The sequence below is a fragment of the Oculina patagonica genome, chromosome 7 (genome assembly GCF_052425735.1).
Source record: "Oculina patagonica isolate OP01 chromosome 7, crgOcupat, whole genome shotgun sequence".
Taxonomy (NCBI): domain Eukaryota; kingdom Metazoa; phylum Cnidaria; class Anthozoa; order Scleractinia; family Oculinidae; genus Oculina; species Oculina patagonica.
This window is the reverse complement of record NC_135764.1, coordinates 242465-267070: the sequence shown is the minus strand read 5'-3', so window position 1 is coordinate 267070 and position 24606 is coordinate 242465. Positions and strand designations below refer to the sequence as shown.

The window sequence follows — 24606 nt, the reverse complement described above, 5'->3', positions numbered from 1 at the left end:
ATGCAATTCTAAATATAGCTGATATGTCTTCAGACATCTGGGATGGAGATCAGTTTGGGACAAACTATAATCTTTCAATTGAAACCGAGCCAACTATATTTTGGCGTGTCAGGAAATATCTATTAAAGTTAAATTAAAACTAAACGTGCAGTTTAAAAACCAAGTGTTTCCAAAAAAGTAAACATGCAGACGCCGTTATCTATTTACTGGACAAACAAAAATCCGATTTGATCAAAAACGCTTGAAAATGATCAGTTTAGAATCAGCAAAAGTAACAAAAGAGCTTTGCTCAGTAAACCAGCTATGCATGGCGTAATAAATGTAACTTGCACAGATGTTAAAACTGCCTCTGTTATTTTAGTTATAGAATGTAATAGGAGACAACAATGGAGGCCTTTGAAGCATAGCCCTGATAAAGAGGTAATTCTTGATGCGTGTGTACCAAATTAACCGCGAAGTTTATCAAAACATAAAACTGTTTACACATCCCTTTAAATACTTGTCTAAATATTTATTCAGCAGTTTTAACTTTTACTCACTTGAATCCGGATGTTCGTGGTTGTTCGTTTTGATCTAAGTTCTACCCACGAACTAAACTGACTGAGCGATTCGAACGGAAAACTCTTTCTAAAGATCGCCTCTACACTCAAGTGGTCGTTAGCTGTCACTGCATAGTCAGACAAAGCGAAAGATAGCAAAAGGACAAAGAACATTCCGCTGTAAATCATCCAAAAGGTAAGGTAGGGTCAAAATATTGATATTTTACAGAAGTAAACAGTCTCTATATTTTGTACGCTGTCTTTGGGTCACCGACGCAGCAGGTTTTAGGTTGTTTTTTCATGTGTGAAAACAAAGCCACATTTGCTAGTATTGTGTGTGAGATAGAGAATTGGAGACAGGACTTTATATGTCCAAGGCTAATGGGGGGCCTGGTATGGGGGGCCTGATATGGGGGGCCTGGTATGGGAAAAACGTTCCAACCCTTGATCTGTCCAAGGGACGGGAACTTACAGTTTCTGGCCTGCAAATCGACAGTAGCTTGAGGTTTGTTTTCATGTACATATCGATACATACATGTTTTAAAATTCTTAATTTCACATATCTGTTACGAACCACTTTATGTGTGGTTCCACTCACCCTAAATATTCAGCTCCTTTCCCCACTTCCATCCCCCAATCTGACTGAGACTATCCATCCACCTCCACACCTGCCTGCCACAGTTCAAATCTGACCTTTTCTTGTTTACTGGAACTCCGCCAAACGGTCACCCCGTTATGATTACGGCCAGTTTATTTTGGCCCCTTAATTATTTAAAGAACCCTAATACGGCCAAAATTCAAGAGAAGAGGTTTTAATTCGTTGAATTTTATTAAAAAAAGCTTGGGTGGGGTAATGCCAGCAAGGGCTTTCAAACTATGACCACGTTTAATAAGACAAAGCTGCTTATTTGTCACTTTTGAGGCAAGGAGTCAAAGGAGGCCTGCTTTATGGCCCAATTTAAGATGACAGCCTCCATATTATACCTCAACTACTACAAGTGAGGTAACAGGACACCTAAATACTGAGTCAAGTCGGTACTATTCAACAATTGAACGACACTTAAGACTCTAAGTCAAAGCAGATATATTCTATTTATGGCGTCTTCTTTAGCAAAAACATGTATCTTTTTCAAGACGTAAGAACCCTAAAACCATACACTGTCCCCCCCCTACAGGTGCTGCTAGTACTTGGTGAGTTCATCTGTTAGTCATATCTGTTACACTCTAAAAGCCTGCTAATTCCTTTAGGGATTACCGACTTAAACTGTGGCAGGCGACCCGTATTTGAACACACGGGGCAATCTCTACCACACCAAGACTGAGCCGGAGCATAGACTACTTGGGGTGAAAGAGTCCTGTAAACTAATCCCTGTTGAGAAAACACAAGACAACTAAAAATAGTACTTATCACAGGATAACACTGAAATACACATACAATTGGCGCCAGGGGAAAATTTTGTTTCAGCTGTTGGTTGGACACTGATATCTCCATAAGTGTTGTTTAAAAATTGGAATCGGTTTGGGAGACTGCATGGTGCTGCTGAGGCAGTCATATTTGCTGACCCTCTTCCATAAACAAAAGCAACCTTGTTTCGTGTTCACGTTCTATACGACCGGAAAACCAAACTATTATGTACTTATTTAACCCAACATATTTTTTTTACATATAAGCTGACTTCCGGGATGGTAAATCTTCACTAAGCTCAAGAAAGTACCGTTGTTGAGGAATAAAATTAGATAACGGTATCATTTCTCACAGTGACAGAGTAAATCTAGCTGGTATCAACCCACCCAAGTTCATTTATAACTTCAGGAAGAGCTTATCTCTGACTTCAATTACATACGAACTTTCGTTTCCTGCAGAGATAATATGAGTCTATTTAGACTATATAAAAAAAGTATCTGTCGGCGATGTTCTGATTTTATTTTCATCCCTAGAATCCATTAAGCATGCTAATACAATAACGGAATTCATTCTGTTTAACTAGTAGAATAAAACATACGTTAGGTCAATAGCTAAAGAGTAAGGGAACGTACAACTGACTGGTTAACATTAGTCTGAGGCTAGCCAGTGTATCAATTATAAGCAATGATCAAAAGATAGACAAAATAAGCAATTGAAGAAATAGCTAGAAATGTAAACCCAGGGGTTACTACCTATAGTGGACTTCACATGGAGGCTCCTCCTGAAAGGAGTACCTTTTTTCAGGCTAGAGGTATAAAAAAGGGAAGGCATTTCAAGAGTGAAAGTGTAGGAAAAAGTGTCCTTTAGGTATTAAAAAGGCCTTTCAAAATAAACGGAGCAGAGGCACCTTACAACTGATTCATCTCAGTGTTAAGGGGTTGCTCAAGTGAAAAGTTCTGAAAAGGGATGTAATATTTCTACTGTAAGTACACTACTTCCATGGAAGGAATATAAGAGGGTTACCAGAGGGTAAGGATTTGGACTTTCTTGGTTACCTCCCCGAGGGATAAACATGGCACGGCTTTCAGAGAGTAAATGAGAGTATGGATGAAAAACCAATGACCTACTACAGACCCAGAAAAAATAAGTCATTCATTTGAGAACGGTTTGGTTTCGTTGCTATAAGAGAAAACGATTTAGTTTGGGTAAGTAAAGATTAAAAACACATAAAATTAACGCCCTGTCTCAACTTTGCTACCATAAGAATCCAAAATTACACTAACGCCCCGAACCCTAATTGAGTCATTCGCAGCATGCTAATGTTTTTAAATGAGGGAAGTTCCACGCCATGAATTTAGGTGACCTCTTCCCAGTCCCTCCTCCCACTTTCGCAGAGTTTGTCACGCAACGTTTCTCTCTACAATAAAGGAGAGGAGCGTGACGACGTGAAGAATGCTTGCAAGCAAACATTGCTTAGTAATTATTCCCTTTTCCAGTTTTCTTGACTAATCAAATCGAGAAGTATCATTCTCTATTTCGCAAGCTAACATTCCTAGCTGTTCCTGTATTTTATTTCAGAATTGTACTACTGCTTTTCAACAAATCTCCAATCTTAACTCTTTTCCTGGAATGTAATCTGTTAAAAAGTTACCGAAATGGAAACCATTTCTATAGGCGTGGCTGGAGTAAATAATAATCCATAAGAGGTCTTAGTGTACGTAGCTTACTGTTTTATTGCTGAGTAACTGACCGGAAGTCTAGCATTATAGACCTCTCAGGCGGATAATAGTTCACAATAGCCGCCCAAGCCCAGGGGGGGGGGGGGACACTCCCCTATATGGCCTATACAGGGACGTGCCTCTGGATAGGGTATGGTTTTTGACACCTCCGGCCCTGAACAGGGTATATAATTTCAACCTCCTTTGACCTGAAGGGCCTGAACCTGTCCTATCTAGACAGGGTATGGCTGCAAGACTGTCGTCGAGTATTTACATTGTTTTAGCTTTCGCTTCAATGAAAAGCATATTTTTATTTGCTGGGATCTTTGTTCGCATTCCAAAGCGTCGAACATCGCGTATGGTACGCAATCACAATAAAGCGTAAATGATTGTCGATGTTGTCCTTTGTCCTAAATAGGGTCTCAAAATACGGGGTGGTGTCCTACACAGGGTAGGTATTCTAAGTTTTTATTGTCCTAAACAGGGTCAGGGTTTCAAACCCCCAGCAGCATCCCTATACCCGAACATAGGTCAAGTACCCCCCCCCCCCCCGGGCGCCCAAGACCTACGTCCTAAACAAAAACTATTTCTTGGCGAGAAGTTCCTGTTCATTTGCAGCTACAGTGGAACCCCGATATAACGATATGCCAAGGGGGCAGTAAAATTATATCGTTATATCGAGGAATCGTTATATAAAACAAATTCGGAACGCCTCAGTTACAATAAAACGCTGGAGCTGTGGATAATGTTAAAAATACGGTAATGAGGAATCCAAAGCTCTGATAAAATCATCCTGATGAGACAATTGATCGCAGTGACCTCGGATTATCAGTAAACTTCATCTGCTGAGAGATAATTAAAGGCGGCGGTAAAAAGATAATTGTAACGTTTTGTTTTTCCAGGGAAGATATTGTAAATAAAGACTGGGCGGTAGATAAGTTTACAAACCCTCAAAACAACCGTCATAAATTAATTGACGGAAATAACAGTTATTTTGATTAATAACTTTATTTTGATTGAAAAATCAAGTTCGGGAGCGCGCATTCTCGAAGGGAACAGAATTTAGAAAACGGGTGTCTTCAGATAAGAAGGTTGAACTGCACAATCCCGGGTATTTTGGCCTTGACAGTTTTGGTAAGTTACAATTCTTTGATTGAATCATTGTTATGGTATCCAAATGTTCTCAGTCCTCTGGCGTCTGCGACTGCAATGTCCTGCTCGATATGGTTTGAATTGTGTCATCTACCTCCTTAGCGTTATCAGGAAAATCAGGCGCTCAAACAGAAACGATTATCAGTGAAAAATTGCCGACAGCTACACCCCCATGGTGTTCATTATTGACGAAAAAAATCCTGATATTTTTGTTTCAATGTTGATTTTTATACTCGTGTTACTTAACACAACTTGAAGATCTAATGGTTCTTTTAGAATTCTACAGCAGTAGAACCACTTGCTACTTATGAGATTTCGATACGGACCGGATCCCAGTTTCTGCTCATGACAAATACTCTTTCCATTGGTTTAGATTAGCAGGAGTATCCCGATTTTCTTATACCTCAGGAGAAACGAAAATTGCTTCGCGAAATCGGCGATAAAATCACAGAGAAGCACTCTCCCAGTGAAACGAAAATTGGCTCGAGAAATCGCAAATTTCGAGAAACCGAGGGTCGAGAAATTGGGAGGATTTTAGCGGTCGTACAAAGCTTTGCGCGAAATAGCACCACGTACACGACGGAATACGTGCGGGTTAATAAAAAATTTCTTTATTCCGTTGTCTGATGCTAATAAGGTAGGGAATGCATGGTGACCCATAGTTCAGGTCACAAGAAACTGTATCCAGGTCGAACTAAACAAACAAAAGTAAACAAATTTCTTCTGGAAACACTCTTCAGATAAAACTTGTGCCTGATTGCCTTTTAACTTCATGATAAATTGGGAGCTCCTCTGACCTAAGCTTGCGTCGCAGACGAACTAAAACCATGCTTCTCTGGCCTAGTTTCCACATTCTTTGGGACGAAACGCAGAAACACTTGTAAAGATTTCAACTTTCACGGACTTAATGGGCGGCTGCACGTTCAACCACTTCTAAAAGGACATGACAAACATCACACATAGGCGCACGTCCAGGGCTAAACTGAAGATATGAAGTGCTTTTCCATTTTGCCGCAGTAGTTACCTAAACAGGAATAACCCCACACGTCTAATCGATAACATGTTGTGCACGACCGTTGGATGCCGTCGTTAGGTAGAGATAACCTTTTTGCATTGTGGAAATCCCTATTGATCGGCTCTATCACACATTCTCTCCAAGACCTCTAATTTCGGCCACAAAACACTTGCACCTAGAAGTTTGACAGCTTTGATCTTTGATAGAAAAAGGCTTGATTGTGGACTCCGAGAGGAGAATGTACTGTTCGCCTGTGCTTAGCTAGTCATCTTGCTTTCTCAGTATTATTTGTTTGTTGGTTTATTTTGTGCAGGAATAATACATCATCATCTTTCCTTTTCAAATTTAATGCCTCCTTGGTGTTATCTCCGTCTTTAGCTAAATAACTCAAACACGCCCCGTTTTTGGATCGGAGAGATAAGATAAAAATGACGAAAATCTGCTTTGGAAATCAAGTAAATTTAATTATAATATCGTGTAATAGACACTGCTTACAGTGCTACCTTTAAAAAGTTCTAACAATGTTTCTGAATGCCTTAAAATTGCAAGGGAAGCAAACTGTTTTGAGTTCACCTATTCGAAAGACTAAAAGGGGATAGTGAAAAAAACAACAACAACAAAAAAAAACAGGTGACTGGCTATGGAAACCCGCTTCTCTTCAACTATGCGAACTGATCAAAAATGTAAAGACAAACAACCGTATTTCCTTCAACTTAAAATACTACGAGGGGGGAAGCGGGTTTATTTAGCTGGTTAAACTAAAACCTTTAGCAGAATGCAGAATACACATCATGAATTTTTTAGTCTTTTTTTTTCGGACTAATTTGTTTGCTCAGTTTGTTGGCAATAAAAAAAATTCCCCGCTGACTTGAATTGGTCAGCAACATTGTTTTATGTTTTTCTTTCTAACAAGTAACGGATGTCCCCAAAAATGCAGAAAGGAAGACATTTGCTTTTATCTGCTTGACAGCTGTTTGATAAACGAACGACAAAAGCGAGTTTGACTTTCAACACGCGCTCAGTGCTAAAGTCATCCATCAGATGATTGTATTGGGTTACTGTTATCAAGAGTCCGCTGGTCTGTAAAGGTCAATAAGAAAGGTACAAGACAGCGGAAACCACTGTGAAACCTTTGATTTTAAGGCTGAAAGTTTGTTGTTTTATAAATGTTTTCTTTATTGCAGAAAAATAAATATATTTCAAAAATATCAGATTGTTTTGGTTCGTCTGTAGATCAGTGTTTAACTGTTAGTTAATTTTCGTGCATGTTTTTCTGGACGTCTTCCAAGCCTTTTTTCGCTTTCATTGTGACCGGAAATCCCCAGTTCACTTACAACAGCGGAGATTGATCAAAAACTTGTGCTCTAATCATTTTGTCATCACTAAAAGTGGTTATCACTGATCTCATCTCAAATTTACAGGCCTGCGGACAACTCTTCAGCAGGAAACCAAAGATCGTAGCGGCACTTTCAAGAAGGAACTGCTCAGCAACTGGGTTTCAAGAAAACAAGATTAAATCTTGGGCTGATCGTTTCTGGAACGCGCTGAACCTACAAGCAGCTTCACGGCATTCAAAACTTCAAATAACTTCTAGCTGACTGCTGGTGGATACTATTGCACCGTTACACCACATATCCTGACTCAACAGCATGCTCATCTCAAAAAGTTGCCTTCTTTTTCCCCTGGTATCACTCTATTCTGTGGATGGTTTTCGAAGCAATTCAAGATCGTATTCAAGCAGACCAATCTCCCTCTATGGTTACAATAACCCAAGTGTACAAAGGTTAGTTCTAAAGTTACCTTGCATCAACACTTCGATAGCGTGCATTCTTTATAATCTTTAAAGCTCTTGTTTCTTTTCTTATAAGCTGTGTGAAATACGACAAGCGTGTTGTAATGGTTCAGTATTTCTATCAAACTGAAAGTAACGAGCTGAAGGAAGATTTCAAATTGCAATAGCTCACACGAGCATGCTATAAATTTCGTTCTCAATTTTTTAAAAAGAAAAATTTTGTTCGAAGTATTAACAAGCAGGGGAAAAAAGCATTTCTCGTGATAGCTAATCACCGTTATATACTTATTGTAAAATGAGATAACTATTTACAAGGTTGAAGTTTATTTATGCGAAAATTCACTCTACTTGAAAGGTAAACAGGGGTTTCCTCATAAAATAACCAAGTGTCCGGAAAGGAAATTTGGAGAACATGAAATCAGTTTGTTTGCGACACGCACGCAGTTTAGATTTATTCTCTCTGATTCAGTCACGCATTATGTTGAAGCATTTCCCGTGACACATTTACACATAGCAACCGTCTGCTGTACCTCTGGGGTATAATCATAAACTCAGAAGAGAGAACGTACTATTGTTGATCAACTTGATCTGTTATTTTTTGTCAAAAATGTAATGCTCTGTTCTCCATTGGGAAGTTGATAGGCGCGGGGCTTTGTTCGGTCAGTTTGTCCACAAAGTACAATCAAATTGTGGTTTGCGGTTTTAAGCTCTGTGGCGACCACTAAATTTCTCAAACGTTCACCATACTTTAGATATTTGCTATCGACCTTTGACACATTTTAATTTTCGTGACCAAAATAATTTAAAGCCGTGTAGATTACAGCAGTAAGGTCACGGAAAATCTCCAGCAGGGCTAATTTAAGTCAATTAGTTACCGTTCCACACCCTTCAAAATACTTCGGATTGCTTGAGATTGTTAATTACATTGTCTTCAGCCTGTCTTACGAGATAAAAATCGGACGGCTTTTGTAACGAGGTGTACTAAAGGAAACGGAGTTATCTTCAGAAAAAGGATAAAAAGAGATGTTTAAGACCACCCTGAAATAAAAATAGAGAGCAAAGATAAATGGAGAGATAAAGAAAGAAAGATTAAAATTATCTGACAAGCAGGTTATTCTTGGCGTGTGTAGAGAACGCTGACTTGCCCTCTCATCACCTTTGCGGAATCTCATTCCCAGTCTTTGCTGGTCAGAGGCAGGAGTAAAGACTCTGGAAATGAGAGCCCAGCCAATCAGCGCCAACCGCCTTGTCCCCAGGGCGCTTTTCGGATAAAAGCTCCCTGGGGACAAGGTTGCAATCAGCGCGGGAAAATTTGACAATTAATTACCTATCATTCTCACTCTCTCTTTTCAGTCAATCTAGACACCAACCAAAAAGGTTAGTACTCGATCCTTCCAGCAAGCTCCCGCTGTACAAACGTACTGGTGTAAAGGCACCGAGCCCTGCAAAGCAAAGTCAAGGAGGACCCGTAAGCCAGGCTAGATCCCAGGATAGCGCGGCTTCTGGTGGGCAGTACTGTATTTACCAAAAACCTAAACAAGTAACTTGCAATGTAGCGCACATGAAAAGAGTGACTAACAAATACAAATACTACTGTGGAACGCAATCTCAAGACAAAATCTGTACAGGTTACAGGTAAGCTCATTCCTTACTTGGCACATCTGACATGATGTTCTGTGAAGATTTCGTTTCAACTTGTTTTAACGCCAGTTTACTGATTTCGAATCTCCCGCCACAAGTATGTTTAACTGATTTTCAGGGTTCCCAAAATGTCTTACTGCCCAGGAGCCCTGAACTTTTCGCCGTGGAGCCTGGAGCCCCATTGCTTACTTTTAGAGCCCTTTGCTGCAGAACGTGGAGCCCTGAGAATGTTTTCCACGGAGCCCGGAGCCCTGAAATTTAGGGGTCCAGAGCCCTGGAGCCCGGATCTTTTGGGCCTGGAGCCCTAAACCCCTTTGGGGCCCTGGATTTTCTCTCTTGCATTATCTTACAAAATGCGTGATTTAACTTTAGAATATTAACTAGACAACTCACAAGCTCATTCACTGATGGTTTTGTTTTTTTATTATTTTGGCGTTTTCAGAGTGACGTATCGTCCAGAATATAAGATAGAGATGAGAACCGTCATGACGTCAGTCAGAGACTGTTGTCCCGGATTTACAGGTTCAGACTGCAGCCAAGGTGTGTACCTCACGTTATTATCTGCGCGTGCATGACGTCATCAGACAGAAAGAAACGAGAGCTCTGGGAACGAGAATGACCATTGCTGACATCTCGATCTTTAAAGCCTTCGTTCCCACTAGTCAGCGCTATGTGCTTACATAAGCATAAGCACATAAGCACAAGAAAAACAAACTTGTGCTTATGCTACTTAAGGACACCAGCGTAAGAAGACTGATTGTGCTTAAGCCAATTGTTGTGCTTGTACTTGTGCCTTTATCTTGCTGAAAATTATTCAACCATTTCTTCTTGGATGTATTTGAATATGAAAGAACACACTCTCAAGGGAAACGTCACATGGTCTGAAATGAAACAACAAACAAACGAAGCTAAAGAAGGTTATTAAATTAATTATACTTTTCGTACAACGATGGTGTTTCTTTTTTGTTCTTGGACAATGAACATTAGCTTAAATTTCCATGCAAATAAGTGAAGCAGTGTGCATTCTACGCGTTGAGTTTAATTTCGTTTTTACTCCTACAAACAAGGAAGCGACTTCAACACCCCACTGTTAAAATACAGCAATCAGTTCGTCCTTTTTAATCTACCGCGCTCGAAAACAGCAGAGACGTGAAACCATTAACGAAACTAATTCAAATATCTCCTGGATTCTCCAGCAGTAAATAAGCGGATTTATTGACGAACTGAAATACGCCACTGTTTTTGTGCAGTTTTTAATTCGGAGATATGTCTGCTCGGTGAAAACGCTCGAAATTGCTTCAAGAATAAAATGAGGTGAATAACAGAGAAGGAGAAACCCGCAGACATAGGCCATTGTAACGGCTGATTTCCTGTAGTATGTCATGGTAATCCCATTCGGGACATTTCTTGCTTGAACATGAGTTTTGCAGAAGCGTAACCCCACACAAATTCTTGTGTATGAAGCGAAGGTTAGTATTAAGCATAAGCTCACAACAACAGTCTGTAACTGCCGGGCTGCGCGTTTATTTCCCAGCCGCAATCCAATCCAAAGACACGCAATCATCCAGCAACCTGCAACAGCCAGAAGAGTCTTTTTCAACGTGACGATATCGCGGTATTTCCCTCGCATGCGAAACGCTAAGTATCTATCCACCGATATCACAGTGACTGTTAAGAGTGACACAGCTGCCAGAGCGTCTCCGACCAACGTATCAATCACTGCGATTATACAGATAACCTTGTTATAGTCTTGTGTGTAGCCAATGATTTTGGATGCTGCAAATAACGGCTGAGAAAATAAGCCTACGCCAAGATCTGTTAAAGCCAGACTGAACAGAAGAACTTTCGATGGCGGATGAATGGTGCGGCATTTTTTCAACACGAGTACAATAAGTAAATTGCCAACAAATGCTGTTAGCGACAACACGATGTTCGTAAATGCAATAGAAACCACGAACGGCAGTGGACTGTCTTCGATTATTAACTTTTCTTTCAGTGAATCACATATCTCTTGATAAAACATCATAACGCTGGACGCTTCTTTACCTTCTTAGCATTTTGCTCAATTGCTGTTGAAATAACTCGCAGTCACATGACTGAATCGCAGTATTTTTGTGAGCCAAGGCCATTAACTCGCAGCTGGATAAGTTCCTCGAGGTGATAACTTAATATTCAAATAGTAAAATGCGTTTTTTCTGATCTCATTGAAATGCCGATTGGTTTTAACTAATTTCGGGGCTCTTAATAGGCGTCCTAATCAAAACAAAAACTGACAGATAATTGAAACTGCTCTCCAGCGAAGTTTTAATTGTTTGGAACACCCCTGAGATTCAACATTTTAACAAATGAATTTTTAACTTGGATAAACAGTTGTGCGGATATTAAATTTTGTTTGCATCAATTATTCGCTGGCCAAACAGTCGCATAACTTTTGTTATCTTTGTCGCTTTTCACTTATTATTTTCCCGCTCTTTTAAGTTTTTCGATACCACGGTACAAAGTACGTCACAGTGAAATCCGTTAATTATTTCTGAAACCAATTTGTTCTCCAACTATAATTTAACGTTTTCAAAAAAAAAAGAAAGAAAAAAAACAGGAAAGCTTTATAATAACGTATATTGTGATTATTCAAATAAAACAATTTTGTCGTGAAATTCATTTCAAAAGGCTATATATACAACCTTATTTTTAATTTGGATTTACAGGTTGTTACTAATATCTCCGAGTAAAAGGAAAAATGAAAAATAATAGAGGGAAGAGAAAAAACAACACAAACATTAACAAATGCAAGAGATAGGGAAACAACTATATAATAATATTGTCTGACAGCCTATTCCATTGCCTTGCCGGCATCATAATTACCTAAACAACTGTGACATTTTAAGCCAACTGATTATTTCACACTAATGCAAATTGCGATTTTTTTTATAATTATACAGCCTGTTTTAATTGTACGAAGTTCCTTTTGTGGGAGAACAGATTAACAGCCTTGGAAAAGGTAAGAATTTCTGGCAGCATACTGTAAAATTAAAATGCTCTATGCTAGTAATCACTACATTACACTGGAGAAAAAGATCCAAATTTTACAGCAGTTGTCGAGGTTATGTTACTCTGGGTGCCAGAGGTTTTTCTCTTTATAGCGGCTTCCCCCAAAAAAAAACCCTCTGGCATCCGGGCCGTAGTGAATGAGAAGTACACTAACCTGAGTCGACACCTTTGTGCTACTGAGGTTACAACATTTCTAATTCGTTGATTTTCTTTCAATTTTTTTAAAGAAACTTCAGAACGCGCCTGCATCAAGGATAATTCAGAACAGTCCCCGAGGACCACCGGGTCCTCCCGGGCCCCCAGGACCACCGGGGAGACCGGGACAAAGAGGAGAACCGGGGATAGGGGGATCAAGGGGAGCAGGAGGTGAGTGAAAGGTTTCAGCGGAAGTCCAGTAATGAAGTCTTTTTTTTTCGCATGTGGGCAACTCTCTGTTATGGACGTGTCAGACAAAGTGATGAACTACGGTATCCTGAATTTATTGTTTTTTTTTTTGTTTTTTTTTTTTTATCCGTAGGATCATCTCAGGGTCCCCGTGGCCCAAAAGGAGAGAAAGGGAACCCAGGCCCCCCGGGGCCAACAATGGTGGTGACGGGTGACCCTGGCGCTCCAGGAACACGGGGTGCCTCGGGACCTGCCGGTCCTCCTGGGCAAAAAGGAGAACAAGGGAACTCCATACAAGGACCCCAGGGAATCCAAGGACTTCCTGGACCGCCGGGTGAACCTGGACGCCCGGGGATTGGCGCCTCCGTAAGTAAACATGTCCATAATAAATGTAGACACGCAATGCATACAGAGAAAAGAACTGATCAGCGCCTCGTGTGTTTTGTTCACAGCCGGAAGATTTGGAGCAATTAAGAAACCAGGTAAAACAGCTGTCCGCCATAGTCACAGAACTGGATGAAAAAAGTGAGTAATGCTACGCATTGACTGTTTCTTGTTAGCAATTACAACTGACATTCAATGCTGAATAAATTTTGTTTAGATATTACGTAAATAATGTAACGATAATTGAGTGTCCCAAATTACTAATTACTTAGAAGAAAGGCAAAGAAAATCAGGTGAAAGTCTCACCCTTGATTGCTTCTTTCTGTGTTTTCTCGATGTATTATTGTAAATTATTAATAAATATATTTATTTTTTATGTTTTGTTTGTAGTTTCTAGATGTGAGTGTACAGCCGGGACAGGCCGCCTCAGTGTAAACAAGAAGGCTGATGTTACAATGTCCCCGAAAACAGTCAGCACAGTGGCCTTGTTTGCTCCTCCTGCTCATTAATGTGAAAATTAGTTCATTCTACACATGCAGAGTTCTAGGAGTACTGCTCAGCAGTTTTTCTAATGTCCTTACGTAATGCTTTACTATTAAAATGCACCCCTCGGGGCTTTTCGGCATCGCAAGTCAAAATGTAAAAATTAAAAAGTGAAGGTCAACAGCCGGAAACATTTGCAGTACGCCTTAGTTCATTAAAAAACCTTTAAAATAATTTCCGTTGCTTTTCCAGATTCGAGGAACTCCTAAAAAGAAAAAGAACTAGACAGCAAATGACCTGATTTAAATGTTTGTTAAAAATCAAATTCGGCAACACGGACTTCGACAACTAGACTAGCCAGCAGGCTTTCAAACTTTTGATTTCTTCACACATCACACGAGTGACATTCGAATTTGTTTTCAAAGCCTCATGCTATTTGAAAATTTCCCTGATCTTTCCCTTTCTAACCACGAATTGCCGGCCACAAACCCCATTACTCACGGCAAACCTAAGTAAATTTAATCGTCAGGTTCTAATACGGTTTTAATATGGCGTCTGTATAAAATATTTTAAAAACTTTTATTAAAAGTGGAATTAATGTATAAATGCCAAAACCAGTTTGTATCAATGGACAAATTTTGTTGCTTGTATGCTACTTAACTGCGCTTTTAAATAAAATTTTTCACAATTTTGCCCCTGTTTTAGCATTCTTCACTAGCACTTACTATAATTACTTTCTTTGGAAATTACGACAAGCAAGTTTTGCAGTGATATGACTTGAAAAATAGGACTAGACACAGTGTTAAACGACTTCAGCTTTATTATTCCATTTGCCTTACGCTTCTACAGCTTACTGAAGAACTGCGATACAAAATGTTAATTCAATGTATGTTTTGTTTTTATACAAATATGGTCTCTTCTTTTCTCTTCTTTGTCAGCACAGTGCCGGGTTTATGCTGTGCATCAGGATGTTTATCCAGTTCCGGCGGACAATTACTCACCTGTCAAAAAATAAATAAATAAATAAAAACTGCCAGTTACTAAAATTCTTTTTTTGGAAAACACTGAGAACTTGTGAACAGAAGCAAATTCAATCTGGCAGGGAGAGGGGGAGAGAGGGGGGGGGGGGGAGAAAAAAGCCCCGCCTTATCTTCCGCGTTTTTCTCCTCTCCCCTCCCCTCCCCCATTGCTGATTTCATTTTACTTACCGGACTGGCTAATAACGTCTGCTTGAGGTCATAAAACACGGCCGAGTCTTCCTGGGTCAAAAACGTGACGGCGACACCAGTCTTTCCCGCGCGACCGGTTCTGCCGATACGATGAGTGTAGCCTGGAACGGAAACAACAGAGAAACAAGTTTAGGATCAGAGATTTAAAAAGAAATGTTGTTACTGTTGTTTAGAATGTACTGATTTTGAACAGCAGAAGCAAATGTAGGTCGAGATCGAGAGTGAGTGCACACTTCGCTCACGACTATCGATTCCGCTCACGACTATCGACTTCGCTCACGACTATCGATTCCATCCTCTGCCTCTCGTCGTTCTCGGCAGCTTCGGCTTTCGATTTGTCTCTCTCTCGCGAAAGTCAAACTGGTCTAGCTGGCGCTGATTTCTCTTTCGTAAACGGTCGCAGCAATTTTTAACGGTCGATACCATCATTGGTAACCAAGCTTCTCGTAATGGACGATGTCACAACTGCTCTAGTTTAGGCCTCGACTAGTAAAACTGTTCTCTGAATATTAGATGAAATTAGACCTAGTTAAGGCTCTTATTAGACCTAAGCTGCGTGGTGACATTGATCTTTTTGGGAGAAAAAAATTTCGATGATAGTGAAAAAAAAACAATTAAGTGACGCTAAAATGGCATTGACCGTTTACGAAACAGAAACGTGCCTAGCCGGCCGAGCTATCGCACTTACTCGCTTTCCACGAATTATTGAGTGAAACGCTTACCTTCAATGGACTTGGCCATGTCATAGTTTAAAACAAGTGATACATCCCTAAGAAGATAGTAAAGTATATTAGTAAATACTTAAACATAAGCGCAAACATGGAAACATGTAAATGACAATTATTACGTACTTGATATCAATACCACGTCCAGCCACATCAGTAGCTACAAGAATGTCTTTAGAACCAGACTTCAGACTCGACAAAGCAAACTCTCTGGAAAATAAAATAGTATAAAATAAAATAATTATGTTGTTTTGACAAATTCTTATAACTAACTTGATAACAAGTCAATGGCAATTCGTAAGGAGAATTCATATTTCCATCTTAGGTTCGTACTACTCACCTCTGCTCCTGATTTCGTCCACCATGAAGGGTCGTGGCGCGGAACTAAGGAAAACAATTAAATAGCATTTTAAAATTATATTTTAAGAAAACGAAAACTTGAACAGAAGGACTCCATGACTTAAGACTGATCTGACGGGAAATCGAGGCTAAAAGCACGGAAATCGCTATTCAAAAGAGTTTCCAAAGTTCAGTGTAATTTTACGTTTCGCCTTTATGACAACATCAAACTTGTGGTGTGGTATTCTTGTGGAAAATGTCCCTTGGCGTTAGCAGTAGATGTAGCTCATAAACAACAACAACAATAAGGAGAAACTTACACCCATTTTCTCCAAGGATCTTGCTAGCACGTCTGCTCCCTAAAAGAAAAAATAAATGGTGGTTGAATGAAAACGTTTGTTTCGTTATTGTAAGTGAATGAACTCTCCTTTTTCAGCCGCAATTAGATTCTCAATTCCTGTGTTTGGGCACATCCACCTTGTACCGTGCGAAAACGGATAAAATCGCTAGAGCATTTTAATATTTATAGTTCTGTTTTTTGCTTGTCAGTTGTGTAATTTGCGCTTCGTAAATTTTAATTACTATTATCGCAAATGAAAGACTATTCGTACAGTGGAACACACTTCTATTGCAGGTTGCCATGGGAACGTCTGACATGAACACATCACGTGATCACCTCCCACACCATCACAATGATAACAGACCCAGCAGCTAAGCTGAACATTTTATGCAAGAGAACTCAGCAGCGGATCTTACCTTCTTTTGATTGACAAATATCATGATGGGTGGATCAATACCACCATTCAATATCTCTAACAGCTTCTTCCTGTTATTAAAAAACATTCATCAAAGCCTGTTAATGGAAGGAGCTAGGTGTTTATTGTTTAACTTTTACGTTGCTTGTTTTTACGGATCACCTTTACCCACATAAAAAGGATCAATTTAGGTTTCTGGGAAACTGCTCACCTACCCCTCCCCAAACCCAACATTAACCCTTACTTATCGCTTTGGGCAAAATGTTAGGTTTGGGGAGGGGTAGGTGAGCAGTTTCCCAGAAACCTAAATTGATCCCATAAAAAAATCTGACTGGTACTGAAATCAACTTGATCGTGATAGTGTGTATTACATGTTGATTTTACAACAAACAAAGTTGTGAAATGACATTGGATGTGAACGTTTTACTTTTTTCTTACAGTACAAGAGTTGCGTAGCTTTAAATTGATTTTAGAAAAAGTAATCACTAATGACAAGTGGAAACCGTAAAACCGATTGAGCAATGAGGACTTAGCTAAACAATTCTCGAAAAAAAAAAAACCCACAACTTTTACTTTAACATATACAGTCAACTCTCGTTTTAGCGGACACGCTCGGGACGTCGTTTAGTGTCCGTTATAGCGAGAGTCCGTAATAGCGGGAGTCATTTCCAGTTGAACCTTATTCGCCGGGGATCTGGATTTTGTCCGTAATAGCGAGTGTCCGCAATAGCGTGGTGTCCGCAAGGCGAGAGTTGACTGTATAACTTGTTAGTAGGGGTTCTGTTTAGTAGGAGTAATCAAGTGACTCTGAATGAGTCGCTGAAGACTCTGACAATGATTCCGCTCAGGTTGTCGAAACGGCAGTCACCAACAACAGTTCTTTTCAGAACTACTCTTACCCGGACGATTACACTATACGCACTCTTTCAGTAGGAACCATCTTAAGCTTTTAAATCCAAAACAGGATCGACGAAGGCAAGAGAAATGCAAACTACGTAGTAAAACTTCCAGCACTGTCAGAATAAGATAAACAAGAATCCTGCCAAGATTGTTTACCTCTTTGCTCCTTCTTTAAGCAAGTAAACTTTCTGTTCCACTCTCTCAACTGGTCTACCTGTAATAGTAATTATAATAACGGAAATGATCATTAAACATTTTATGTTATCAATTAAGTAAAAAATTTAAAACGATATTTACCTATAGAACCGATATACACCACAGCTGGCCGCCTGAAAGGGAAATAGAACAGGTTACCTGAATAACCAAATAACGGTAACGAAACGTAGGTATTTTACGAAGTGCTTTGTTTATATTAAGAAATTAGATTTGCTTCCAAAAAAACACTTACCTAAGATAGTTTCTGGCCAAGCGTTCAACTTGTGGAGGCATAGTGGCTGTAAACATAACAGTCTGAAAAAGGCAACAAAAAAGTGACTATTCCACAAACAACAAACATATAGTAGAGCTTATAAGAGATGCGTGTCTGAACAGACAATATTTTAGCATTGGCCTTTACTGACAATACTGAGCTTATCGGAATCCTACGTGATTTCAAGTCTTCAGTGGAAGATACAAGCACCCTTTTTCCACAACTCCTGTCCACAATTTTTATTTTTCTGGAAAGGGGTGTTGCTAGGCAACGTGAAGTACCCTCCAAGTGTCTGATAGTGCCATGTAAGTCGAAACTTCATTGATTATTGTTTACGGCGTTCTTTTGTTTCAACAAAACAAACGTTACTTTTGACAAAAATTTCTAAGGCATGATTTTGGAGGAGTTTCACTTTGACTTTGCTCCGACAAAAGGCTAACGCTTGCTTCCCCTCCGACGCAGCTTAACAGTTTCTTTAGAAAATACTAGCTTTGTTGAGTTTCTGTACAAACCTGTCTAAACCGGTCCTTTCCCATGTACGCTAATAGCTTCTCGGGATCCTCAGCGTCCTCGGAATCAGGTTTGACGTTACTAACTGGTAAATGTTCCAAGATTTTCTGCACTTCAGGTTCAAAACCCATGTCAATCATACGATCAGCCTGCAGTCAAACAATTCATGACTTGGTTTAACACGCTTTTTAGAGCAGTTTTCAATTGAGTGTAGTAAATCCAAAAGCAAAGTAATAACTCTGTCCAATCACAAAGGACATAGACAATCCAGTGAGCCAATCAAAACTCGAAGCAAACACTTGTCGCAGGTACGAAGCGCGGGAAAACGTGCGTGAACGAGTCACGATTGGTTTTGGTTTTAGTTCTGATTGGCTAAGAAAGTGCGGGCGCGAGATTTTTAAACTAATCACTTAGCGTAGCAATGCAAAACCAAAGCAAACGCAAATAACTTTCGACACTCAACTGAAACCTCTAACTCCCACCATTTTAATCTATTTTTCAGTTCCACACGACCCCACAAGTTCGCAGCTTAAAAAGTATCGTGTTTTAATAAAGGCTATGCATTCACTGTTATGGAGTTTCGTCCACTCCTTGATTGGCAGAACGAATACTTTGTTAAATAAATAACGTTGTTACAACTGCTTCAGAAGAACGAGTGATTTGTAACGCTATGCTTCATTATATTACACTTTTTGTATTCACTGGGACTTAATTGGACAAAATTACTTCCAGACCAGAAGATAGAAAAAAAAAGAAACAAATTCAGTGCTGTATATTTGTACAAGATTGTATGTGCTAGAACAAAATAACAATCACCACCAACCTCATCAAGAACAAAGTATGAACAGCGACTCAGTACAAGGTAGCGATTTTCTGTCAAAAAGCGAAACAAATTAGCAACCAAAAGCAAACAAAGAAAAGAAAGCAGCAACGAAAACAAATATGACAAGGAAACTTTACCGAGCACATCAATCAAACGACCAGGCGTTGCAATAACAATCTGAAAAAAATGACAGTCATACAATTTGGTCAAACGACAAAGAGATAATATATCATTGTGTCACTCAACCTTCAAAGACAGTTGGTAGCTTGTCACGCAATCTTCAATGGTAGCTTGTCACGCAATCTTCAAAGACAGTTGGTTTTAGCTTACCTCACATCCAAGACGCAACTGAAATCCTTGATCCTCTCGTGACAACTGTGAAGGTAAACGTAAGCAACATAAAAGTTAAGTTTGGATCGGATTCCATCAAAACTAGAAAGAAATACTGCCATCTGTTTATAGCTTGACTTCAGGAGGCTAAAAATGTCCATAATTGTTAATCTTGTGGAGCAGAACTTGACGTTCGTTATTTCCTTATGTTAGTTCTAATAATTTGTTTGTGCATCAAGACGTAACGTAAGGAGAAATAAGATGTTGATCACTGATGAGTTACTTACTTACCCCTCCAATCACAGAAACTGTCCGAACACCAAGAGGACGACCAAACTTTGTTGCATCATCTTCAATCTGGCAATACAAATTATAGTTTTATGATTATTAAGATAAAACATTGATCCGCAGAAATTAAAACAAAAGGAACTTAGTTATTTTAAAAACAACCTACCATACATCAAAAGTATACTTATTTGGCAAGAAATACGTAACATGACTAATTTAACTGCAGAGAAAAATAATTAACCTAAAAATGTTCGGGTTGTAGCCATGCATGTTAAAAAATTCGAAATAATAAGTTGACACTGGCTAAAAATATCGTTTTTGGACGTTTCGGCCTTCTTCAGCAAGATAAAAATGCAAATGTTCAACGGCGTCCTGTTAAAATATGTAACGAATGTGTGATAAAAACTAAATGAACTTTTTGAGTGCAACAAAAGTCTCTAGAGCATTCTTAATGAGTCTATGAATTCTTAATGCTATTGTAAACGTTTGGTAGCGCTATGTGTTCGTTTATAGCGTTCTTGTCTCGCACAGAATGCCAAGCTCGATGTTGGGTTCCTTCTTTTGTCTGTTATCTTGAACATTTGCATTTTTATCTTGCTGAAGAAGGCAACAGTTACGAGGCCGAAACGTCCAAAAACGATATTTTTAGCCAGTGTCAACTTATTATTTCGAATTTTTCAACATGCCTGGCTACAACCCGAACATTTTTATCTTGCTGAAGAAGGCAAGAGGGGGGTGAATAGGAAAACGGATCGACGGATTTGGACAATATTTTTGCCCGGATTTCGGATCCAGAGTAAATTTTTTAACGGATTTACGGATCCTGCAATTGCAGCGGATCGCGGATTCATCCAATTTTTGGGCCCGGATTTTGGATTTTGCTTGCAATAAAGTTCGGATCGCGGATCTCAACGATCCTCAGAAATGCTTTGGTCACGCGCAAGACTGAAATGCTGATTGCTTCTTAGCTAACACAAAACAACTCCAGTTGCGTTTTTTTCACAAATCCTACCGCCAAATAAAATTTGGCTTCTAAAGTTAGACCTGTCATTAAAGATGTGAATATTGTTCATCGTGGTGTAAGATAGGAATGAACGTTTATTCGTTTGCCTAGCGATAGAAGAGAAGCTATCCAAATAAGACTTCATTCTAATAACATCACTAGAGACAGCGGAATTGATAGTTCTGAAGCATGGATACCTACAATCAGAAAGCATAACAGCCGTTCAACTACAAAGCGGACCTATGAGGGAACATCATCTGTTAGTCGGAATAATGAGGATCGAAATGCACCAATCACAGCGAACCAACTTGCATAAATAGCGACGCGTAAACAATCGACCTCATCGCCTGATGAAGACTAGCAGTATTGCAGTCGAAACGTCGCGATCAACATCTCAAACCGATTATATCGTGAGACAAACGAATTAACGTTCATTCCTTAAGTTAGACCTTTTTTAACGGATCAACGGATTTGGTCATTAAAGTATAACGGATCGACGGATTTGGTCATTAAATTATGACGGATCGACGGATTTGCATACCCCTATTCATCCCCCTCAGGCAACAGTTAGTGGCCGAAACGTCCAAAATGTAATATTTTTAGCCAGTGTCAACTTATTAATTCGAATTTTTTAATAATTAACCTATGAAGCTGCAAATAGCTGTTGTTCACACAAACGACGGATAAGCCTTAGTTTATTTACCTGCAGTGCCAACTCTCGGGTTGGAGCTAAGATCAAAGCATATGGTCCCTTGTCTACATCAATGTCTCGTTCAATCTTTGGCAGACCCATGATCCACACCAACAGAGGAATTAAAAATGCGGCTGTTTTTCCACTACCTTTACACGATAAAAACAACATAATCAGTTTTGCTAAAGGAATAAGCAAAACAAACTTGATACGTTTTTACAGTAAAAAGGGAACACATATTTAACATTTTAATCACGGATTACAAAATTAGTGCTGTTAAGCGTAGCAGCAAAAAGCGTAAAACCGCTGGTTGAGGTTTGAATTTCAGAGTTTGCATGTTTGTGAAAACTGCTATTACACGTAAATTTCCACTCTTCCCTCCTATAACTGGTCTTCACTGGTAGAGAGCGTGCTCATTCTCAAGCTTAATGCACCTTCATCATATCTAAAGGGTTTGAAAGGACAAGGCTTTCTTTGTCCCATATCTAAAAAACTGGTTTGTAATAAGAATAACAGTTTATATATTTTGGCATCAGACCTGTTTCTGCTACTCCTATAATGTCCCTGTTTTGGAGACCAATAGGAATGGCTTGACGCTGGATTGGTGTCGGTTCCTGGAAAGACAAGACACATTTTCAGTTAAGCTCTGTTCTATGCAAGAGCTTGGGGCAGTGAACACACATCATACAGTATGACACAGTAGAATCTCAAAACTCTAGGGAAAACTAAGATTGCTTCAAGAAATCAGGAGGTTTGAGAAATCATTGGTAAAGTTACAAAAAAGTACTGTCCAAGGGAAATAGAAATTGGGAGTTTCAAGGAACCCAGGGTACAAGAAATTGGGGTTCTACTGTGATGTCATTTTGTGTTGCAGGGCGGGAAATATTTATCAAGCACAAGCCCCCTTAACTTATTACAATACACAACGTTTTACAGTTTTATTACAATTTATGGCTAAGGCTAAACTAGGCCAAAGGATGAAATGCAAAAGAGTCAAAGACCCCATATTGAAGCAGATCACCTAAGGTACTAATTACAAAAAAGAAAGTGAAATTATAATAGTAATAAATAAGTAAACAAGAAAAATATTTAAAAATTTTGCTGATCCATAAAAAACTTTCTAACTAATGCTTTAAAAGAGTTCACACTTGTTGCCTCACGAATGAAAAGCGGAAGCGAATTCCATGTTCCCGCTACTCTATGAAAATAAGAATATTTAAGGACGTTCGTTCTTGTATATCTCATCTTTACTGTTAACTTATCATTATGTCTAGTTACAATGTAACATATAATAGCTTGGCAGCCTGTGGTTACCTCATATCCTAGTTTGTCAACTATATCAAGTATATCCTTGGGAAGCGGACTCTCCTTCCATGACCTCAGAGGGTGCGGGATTTTACCACCTGAAACAAAACAAAACTCTCACATAGATACTAGTGCCTCATCAGGTCATCAATAGACTATCTGGTTATTATAGCATTTAGCAACCACTGTAAGTCTTTGTGTTTCATTTGGATAAGAAGTTAGCCCTTTGTGAGTTACCCCCAGATTTTGTCAGGTTTTGGCCCAAATTGGTCAATTCAAACTTAATTCAAATTGTAACTAATTGAACTTAAGAAGTAGAACTAATGACATAAGAAAAGTTTAAATCACTCATAACAAATACAAACTAGGCAATTAAAGTAATAATGTACTACCAAATAATCTCAGTCAGTAATGATAACAATAAAAAAATTGACTTTAGGAGTGAATGTGCTTGCCTTTTGTGGAAATAGTAAAATCTTCTCGTAAAATACGCCAATCTCTTTCAGCCATCTCTTCCAGAGACTTCTTGCTCCAGTGACGATCATCATGAGCACGCTGTTTTTCCTGATCATGCTGCTTTTTCACTCGTGACCTAAAATTGAACAAAGGTGTTTATAAATTTGTACAGCTGCAGGCTGTTACGTAAAAGTGAAGAGAAGAGAAAAATGGTAAATATATACAATGTTTTTGTGTGATTTTCTCTTCTATCTTCCCCTGCCTTACACAGGTCTTTGACTGGCTGCTTGAAATCTCTTACCACTGTTTTTGTTGAAAACACCCGGAGACATTTCCAAGATTTCCGTCAATCAAAGTTTAAAGGGGTTTCAGGCGTTTTGCACGAGTCATCAAAAAAGTGAACTGGTGATAAATAAATTTTATTCAGCGGCAAAAAACTCCTCTAACTGTTTTTAACGGGCACGTATTGAACCCTTTTGTAGCTAAGTTGTCTTCTGTCAGCATAAAATTTATTTATCACCGGTTAAACTTCATGATCAAGGAAACATCATTTCAAACTTGATTAAAGGAAATCTTGGAAATGTTTCCGCGGGGGTTTTCATTTCTTAAGTCGCCTATCAATGTAAATGGAAGTGATAGACCGTGACACCCTGAAGGCATTGTATGTACAGAAGAATGAAAGAGTACTTTTAAGTTTCATTGCTACATCACTTACGCCTCTTGGGTCTTTTCCTCCACAGTTCGTCTTTTCTCCAACATTTCCTGGTAAAATTTCCCTGTTTCTTTCTTTTGCCACTGTTTGAATAAATAATTCAGCATGATTATTAAGTACATTTTACAATTTTATTACTAAACAGAGGAATTACACTTTACTTTTTCTACATGGAGGTCACTATTGCCCTTCCATTTGAGAAATCTATCAACTGACAAGATGCCATTTTAAATCCATCCACAAAGACTGAATAAAGGCCAAGCAGCTGGGAGTATTGCCACTCCTGGATGGGCTTAACACATTCATTGTGCCTTTTGTCCAACTGTCCATTTTGAACATTTTTCCAGGTTGTCACCTTCACTGATACTCATTCATACTATCACCTTGTTGTTGAGAAGCACTGTGAAAGTTAAGTGCGCTGCCCAAGAACTTGATACAAGGATGAACTTTGGATTCAGAACCCCATACTGACTACTCAATACATACATGTACATGTACACCTTATTCAAT

The 24606-nt window shown here is 39.1% G+C and overlaps 2 protein-coding genes across 2 annotated transcripts in view; one reads left to right on the top strand and one right to left on the bottom strand.

Annotated features, from left to right (window-relative positions):
• The first annotated feature begins 574 nt into the window (after positions 1 to 574).
• Positions 575 to 14256, top strand: LOC144660418 (uncharacterized). The gene is made up of 9 exons (XM_078521034.1): positions 575 to 735; positions 7251 to 7612; positions 8975 to 9256; positions 9705 to 9802; positions 12202 to 12260; positions 12538 to 12676; positions 12828 to 13060; positions 13147 to 13219; positions 13469 to 14256. Exons 2-9 carry the CDS (start codon positions 7479 to 7481, stop codon positions 13585 to 13587), a joined length of 1137 nt encoding a protein of 378 aa, XP_078377160.1. The 5' UTR covers positions 575 to 735; positions 7251 to 7478; the 3' UTR covers positions 13588 to 14256.
• Positions 14257 to 14363: 107 nt separating this feature from the next.
• LOC144660416 (putative ATP-dependent RNA helicase DDX23) overlaps positions 14364 to 24606 on the bottom strand; it is a 17351-nt gene continuing 7108 nt past the window's right edge. The window contains exons 12-31 of the mRNA XM_078521032.1: positions 24100 to 24179; positions 23384 to 23520; positions 22938 to 23026; positions 22162 to 22237; positions 21636 to 21772; positions 19933 to 19998; positions 19642 to 19686; positions 19449 to 19488; positions 19312 to 19361; positions 18491 to 18637; positions 17958 to 18019; positions 17807 to 17838; positions 17666 to 17723; positions 16611 to 16680; positions 16175 to 16213; positions 15856 to 15899; positions 15642 to 15725; positions 15513 to 15559; positions 14770 to 14891; positions 14364 to 14562 (exon numbers count right to left, since the gene is read on the bottom strand). Of these exons, the coding sequence (XP_078377158.1) occupies positions 14461 to 14562; positions 14770 to 14891; positions 15513 to 15559; positions 15642 to 15725; positions 15856 to 15899; positions 16175 to 16213; positions 16611 to 16680; positions 17666 to 17723; positions 17807 to 17838; positions 17958 to 18019; positions 18491 to 18637; positions 19312 to 19361; positions 19449 to 19488; positions 19642 to 19686; positions 19933 to 19998; positions 21636 to 21772; positions 22162 to 22237; positions 22938 to 23026; positions 23384 to 23520; positions 24100 to 24179 (1527 nt within the window). The 3' untranslated portion in view covers positions 14364 to 14460. The remainder of the gene's footprint in view (positions 14563 to 14769; positions 14892 to 15512; positions 15560 to 15641; positions 15726 to 15855; positions 15900 to 16174; positions 16214 to 16610; positions 16681 to 17665; positions 17724 to 17806; positions 17839 to 17957; positions 18020 to 18490; positions 18638 to 19311; positions 19362 to 19448; positions 19489 to 19641; positions 19687 to 19932; positions 19999 to 21635; positions 21773 to 22161; positions 22238 to 22937; positions 23027 to 23383; positions 23521 to 24099; positions 24180 to 24606) is intronic.